The sequence below is a fragment of the Sinocyclocheilus grahami genome, unplaced genomic scaffold (assembly GCF_001515645.1).
Source record: "Sinocyclocheilus grahami isolate Dianchi unplaced genomic scaffold, SAMN03320097.WGS_v1.1 scaffold2232.1, whole genome shotgun sequence".
Lineage (NCBI taxonomy): Eukaryota > Metazoa > Chordata > Actinopteri > Cypriniformes > Cyprinidae > Sinocyclocheilus > Sinocyclocheilus grahami.
In genome coordinates, this window is record NW_015507411.1 from 21,112 (window position 1) to 28,023 (window position 6,912).

Sequence of the window (6,912 nt, forward strand, 5' to 3'; positions counted from 1 at the left end):
TTATTGATGATATAAATCAAAAGAAACCATTTAGGTGGTCATCCGGGCATTTTTGCATCTCATTTGTACTGCTTTTGACATACTATATAGTAGGGAACTTGACAAAAAAACTTGAACAGAACTTTAAAACAAAATCTTTATAAAGACTTCACAATTTAATACATATGAACATAAAACCAACCAAATCCCATTACGATGTGCGCAGCAAAACCAAATGAGCAAAGTAAATGAAACTTGAAATTTTTTTTAAAAAGCAATGTTTTTTAAAACACTGCATTTCAAGATAGACATATTGCCTGCCACATTTGTATCTTTAATGTTTTAATGAAATAATGCCTCATCGCCCAGGCAGGAGGATTCCCAAGCAGATGTGAGGGCTAATGTATTCATGCATTGTGCAAGAAAACAGTAATTTGCCTTCAAATTACAGACAATTAAGGGTCAAGCAGCTTGTTTTTAATTATGACTTATCAGATTTGTCTTTATAGTAATTTAATATCAACCTGAGCCTTCAAATAGTTAAACTGAATCATCTGTTCGTTGATGATATAATTCTGTTTTTTGTTGTTGTTTTTTCATTAGCACAATTGCACAGCTGGGGACAAATCTGATGTTGGCTTGGTAATTTTTTATGTATCTTGTTTGATGATAATTCAGTTCTATTGAGATGAAGGAAGCATATGCAGAGACTTCCCTAGGAAAAACGTCCATTACTGCAGTGTGCCATAGTGGGACGTATTCACTACACAGTTTCGCCACTTTTTCATGCGAACGTTTTAAAACAAAAATGTGTTTCGTTCTCTAATCGGCCATGATTTAACCAGGTTCTCTGTCGGCTGCACTGAAATTAAATTAAGCGTCATTCTTTTTAGCAGAATCACAACTCCTTTCCATGTAAATTGGTCTCATTATACAGTAGGTTATGCCTTTTGCCACCATTAACATGTCAAGGACTGGAGTCATATTTTATAAAAGTTTAACTTTTAACTTGGATGCTGTGCTGCGAAATATGCAACATTCAAACATCTGTCTAGTGCATGTTTACATAGAAAAACAATGGAAAACAGTGCAGTGGAATTCAAAAAGGTGTTTAGTGTGAACGGCCCCAAAGCATTTTAAAGAACCTCTTCAAGTGTCGCATATCACAGTCTTCTGCTTCTTCCTCTGTAACTTAGGGCTTGGAACTTGCCTGCTGGATTTGGATTTGCCTACATGCTCTCATAGCACTTTGTAACACTTGACTTTGTACAATTGACTAATTTGTATGAATTTATGTGATCTCATTTGAACATTTTGTAAGAGCTGCTTAAGCCCCACTGATGGTTAGGTTTTGAGGGTGAACCTACTTTTACATTATTACGTACTTTTTTCTAAAAATCTTATGTTTCTGTATGGATCACATTGTACAAATTCTTACAAAACGATGGTTAGGTTTCAGGGGTAAAGCTTCATGCATATATATACAGTGGGGCAAAAAAGTATTTAGTCAGCCACCAATTGTGCAAGTTCTCCCACTTAAAAAGATGAGAGAGGCCTGTAATTTTCATCATAGGTATACCTCAACTATGAGAGACAAAATGAGAAAAAAAATTCCAGAAAATCACATTGTAGGATTTTTAAAGAATTCATTGGTAAATTCCTCGGTAAAATAAGTATTTGGTCACCTACAAACAAGCAAGATTTCTGGCTCTCACAGACCTGTAACTTCTTCTTTAAGAGGCTCCTCTGTCCTCCACTCGTTACCTGTATTAATGGCATCTGTTTGAACTCGTTATCAGTATAAAAGACACCTGTCCACAACCTCAAACAGTCACACTCCAAACTCCACCATGGCGAGTGGCTTCGTAAGAAGCATTTCTAGGTCCTGGAGTGGCCTAGCCAGTCTCCCGATCTCAACCCCATAGAAAATCTTTGGAGGGGGTTGAAAATCCGTGTTGCCCAGCGACAGCCCCAAAACATTACTGCTCTTGAGGAATGGGCCAAAATACCAGCAACAGTGTGTGACAACCTTGTGAAGACTTACAGAAAACGTTTGACCTCTGTCATTGCCAACAAAGTGTATATAACAAAGTATTGAGATGAAATTTTGTTATTGACCAAATACTTATTTTCCACCATAATTTGCAAATAAATTCTTTAAAAATCCTACAATGTGATTTTCTGGATTTTTTTTTTTTTCTCATTTTGTCTCTCATAGTTGAGGTATACCTATGATGAAAATTACAGGCCTCTCTCATCTTTTTAAGTGGGAGAACTTGCACAATTGGTGGCTGACTAAATACTTTTTTCCCCACTGTATATATATATATACATTCTGAATGGATAACATTGTACAAATGCAATTCCATATAAATCTCGTTGTACGGATTCATACTAAATTGCTACCTCATAAAATATCAGTGTTTTCTCGTGAGTTTGAAATTACCTATTGTGCTTAGAAAATCTCAGGTTAAACGGCACTTGACTTGACATTAACGTCCTCCTACGTTAAGTGCAAAGAATAGCTAGTTAATAAATAACTATTTGCTTTCTTTGTTCGTTTGCTCATTTATACATTTATGTTTGCAGCTCATTTATTTCGCTCCTTACTGATAAAGACCCGCATATGGAGGCGTTATTTATATTCCATTAGATTCCTTACAGCTCAGTTAGAAGCTTAAGCTCTTTTAATTGTGTGTAAAGATGCATTGTTCTTTAATTCGTCTCATTAGCCTTACAGCTCAGGGCTGAGTACATTCTCAACATGATTTAAAGACTAGCTCAGTTCATTCTGCATGTCTTTCTGCTATTTTAAATTCATATCCCTCTCACTGACAATATTTCGATAATGTTTCAGATGAACTTCCTGTCTTCACTGCACTATTTATGTTTTTGAGATTATGGTTTATACTGCAATACAGTTAGTTGTAAGTCCCCAGAGGAAAATCTTTCCCTTTATTAGATCAGGCTAGATACCGACTCGCACGCTCTCCCTCCCTTCCTTTTCTCCGAACGGAATGAACTGTAATAATAGAGGAGGCAAGAGACTGTTGAACGCTCTCCCTGTGTGTTTTTCCGTCAGTGTAATGATGCTTCTCTGGCAAAGCTCCACAGTGGCAGCGCAGTGAGGAGCAAACTCATTATGTGGGATCGGAAGGGGGGCTACCGCTCACCACGCCATTGATTTTATGTTCGTTTTCATCAGGCAGCTTTGAAACTGTCATTTGTTAAGGTAGCTAACTGTAGTCAAGATGGTTTTTGCAAAAAAACAAACAAACAAAAATCTTTTGAAACTAAATTTAAAGCTAAATTTAAGCTACTTACGGGTGCACTATCTTTAAATAAGTAACTATCAAGTAATATTATTTTTATTTTAATCAGAGCAGTTTTGAAATAACTGCATTAAACTTGAACAGATACATTTACACTAAATCCCATAAAAAAAGAAATAGGGTGTATTATAATGTTTATATGAACTTTCCAAATTAACCAGTTCACTAGAATGCATCGGACTTTCCACACATTGTCAGGGGTTGCCAGGCGAAGGAGTTTGAAGGAGAACGCAGATATACAACAAACAGAATCTTTCAATAAATCCACTGGGGAGAAATGTAGAAAACAACCACTTTCAACGACAGAGACAGGACAAAGAATCTTAGGAAAGGCAGGGCTATTTATACTGACCAAACGATCGACTAATAAGATAATAAATGAACACAGGTGGAAACTAATTAACTAATCAAGCAACAAAGGAAAACTAGGACAAGGCAGGGAGAACAGAAACACAGAACATACACGTGACAGGCATATGAAAGAGAATATTTATGAAACGATTCATTCAATTTAATTCAAGTTTATTTGTATAGCGCTTTTCACGATTCAAATTGTTGCAAAGCAACTTAACAGAAAATTAAGTTTCTACAATATATTTAGTAGTAGCTTATCAGTGGGTGACTGTTAGTTAATGTACATATAGCAGAAATGTATGGAAAAATCAATTAAAGACGTAATCAAACAGACGATTAACATTATTAACAGCAATTATTATATGATGCAATCAAACTTATAGCAAAATTTGGTAGTTCTGTATGTTGTTTCAGGGTTGGCATCATCTGAGGTCCTCTGAGGGGTTGGCAACATCTCTTCTCAGGTGTTCTGGATCCAGACTGAATCAGATTTTCCAGTGTTACCTGTGAGAGAGGAATGTTTGAGAAGAATCAGTTTAGTAGAATGAATCAGACTTACCACTTGCGTATTAGAAAGAATTTTTATGAAACGATTCAATCAAAAGAGTCAGTTTTTCCAATACTACATCTGAGACCAGAATGTTTGATGAATCACTTTACTAGAATAAATCAGACTTTACACTCTTGCATATTTTAGAGAATGTTTATGAAGCGATTTACTCAAATGAATCAAATTTTCCAGTGCTACATGTGAAAGAGAATTGTTTGAGATGTGTCAGTTTAATAGAATGAATCTGACTTTTCCCTTTTGCATATGAGAGAGAATGTTTATAAAATTCACTCAAAGGAATCAAATTCTCCATTATTTACATATAAGAGAGGAATGTTTGGGAAGAATCACTTTATTAGAATGAATCCAACTTTCCACTGTTGCATATGAGAGAATATTTATGAAACAATTCACTCAAATGAATCAAATTTCCCAATGCTATATGAAAGAGATTAATATTTCAGATGAAACAGTTTTTAGAATACATCAAAATTTCCAACATCACATTTAAAAGAAATGTTTAGGGTAAGCTGATTCAGTAGAATAGTTGTTATACTGTCAATAAGACACATACATGCACACATTTACTTTTGTGCTCTTTATTTTTCCTTGGAAAATTTTGATGGAAATCTCTGGGAAGCTAAGTGACCATGCAACAGGAAATGCTTGTTCAGGCTCACTGCTCTGCAATCTCCGGCATGGCCAGGAACAGTAGTGAAATGTTTGTAACTTTCTGGCTCGCAAGAGCTGAACTGTTTTGAATCTATTGGTGAGAAGCTATTACCAAGGTCTTATCTCCCAGTGACATGTTGCTGTTGACTCTGACTTAATTTTTATTATTGGTCTGAGTCATCTGTGGCCTCAAATTTCCAAGGACGGTTCTGTTGCTGGAGTTTGATTAATGAACAGTGTAAACTCTATCTGTACCTTTCTCCTCCAGGCACAGATGACCAGTGAGGTAACCCAATTAATCGAGACATGTCATCCTATATGAAAACTACAGTTTGACGGCACTGAAGCTCTCAAAAAGTATGACAGTAGCAGTAACAAAGAACTTTAAAGACTTAAGGTTCATTGTCAATGGCATTGTCACAGCTCCTCCTATGAGACATCGGCCTAATGAGCATTAGCTCCAAGGGGATTGTTCCCTAATTTCATTTCATAACGCATTTTGCCATGTTAATGGATTTGACGTGCAGTTGGCAGGACTGTGGAAGTGGACAGCTCACGTTCAGCGCAGTTTTTTCACAGAACAGGTGCCACATCACCAGGTTTCAGTTTTGATCCTTGACCGATTGAAAGCACCTTTGAAGATGACTGTTTCTTAATTAAGTTCAGGATAAAGTCAGTGAAGCCATTAATTGTTTTAACTTTGGAGGTTTAATTACGATTTCAGTCAGGACTTCAAATAAAAAATGCTGGCAAATCTGCACTGTATGTTTGTGCGATTGCCTTGTGGAAATGACATACATTTTACTCCTGATGAGATGCTAAGTGGTAGGCTCAGGTGTTTTTTTGTTGTTGTTTTTTTAGGGGGGAGGGGGTGGATGCTGCCGACATCATCTCAGAGTACAAAAAAATATTTGTGGTGAAATTTGAAGTATATTATTTCACATTCAGTACTTTTCCTGAATATGCAAACTTGATATATTATGATTAATGCACTCACAATGTACAGTAGTTGAATTACTGTATGATTGTGTCTTTTTTATCTGTATCTGTTGATCTGTGTTTATGAAATAAAGCTGAAATAAAATAAGTGAAATGTTGCCTTGGCAACTAACTGAAATAAAATAAGTTGAAGTACTAAAATTATTAATACAAAAAAAATGTAAGCTAAATAGAAATATTTTAAAATAAGCATATAACAAAATTAATACAATTATAAAAAATCTAAAAATAAAAGCTATATTTCAGAATATAAATAATACTATAGTAGTATATAAATAATATTAAAATAACACTGCTTAACTGTGGATGGTAACTATTTTTTTACTAGAGTGCTCATTTGATAGTTTTTCTTTTTCACATTTGTCCATTTTTTAAAAATTAATCTGTCCATAAAAAAATCAAGATAAACATTTAAGTGTTACATAAAAGTAGAACATAAGATTTTCTACTGTTAAAAGTTAATTAGTGTACATTGTTCAGTCTTAAGGTTTTTTTACCATTGTGACAGTAAGACCTTCATCTCCTTCATCTCTTCAACACATTCGCTGTGTTTTTAACTGAGCAGACACTCAGTAATGTGTTTCAATGTGTGCCATATCAAATGTGTTATAAAAACTGTTGCCACTCAGAAAAAAAGTGCAGAAAATTGGTCAAATTGTTTTTCTATTTAAAACAGCACATCAGATGGGAACATAGGGATCTTTAGATACATTTTAAAACTTTTAACTAAATACAGCAAAAAGTATAGCAGTGATCAGTTTTTTTCATTGACCACACACATATTTAAATGTGTAATTCGGATATGATCTGATCTCTTTTCAGATGTATGCCAAACCACTGTGAACATGGAGGCCGATGCAGTCAGACCTGGGACGGCTTCACATGCTCCTGTGATGGGACGGGATACACAGGAGCCACCTGTCACACATGTAAGAATGAATATATATATATATATATATAAATACAGCACATATATATATATATATATGTGTGTGTGTGTGTGTGTGTGTGTGTGTGTGTGTGTGT

At 35.1% G+C, this 6,912-nt stretch overlaps 1 protein-coding gene across 1 annotated transcript in view; it reads left to right on the top strand.

Annotated features, from left to right (window-relative positions):
• The window catches only part of LOC107574447 (contactin-associated protein-like 2), a 34,219-nt gene that overhangs the window by 17,014 nt on the left and 10,293 nt on the right, over positions 1–6,912 (top strand). Inside the window, exon 4 of the mRNA XM_016260884.1 lies at positions 6,709–6,815. Within this exon, the coding sequence (XP_016116370.1) occupies positions 6,709–6,815 (107 nt within the window). The remainder of the gene's footprint in view (positions 1–6,708; positions 6,816–6,912) is intronic.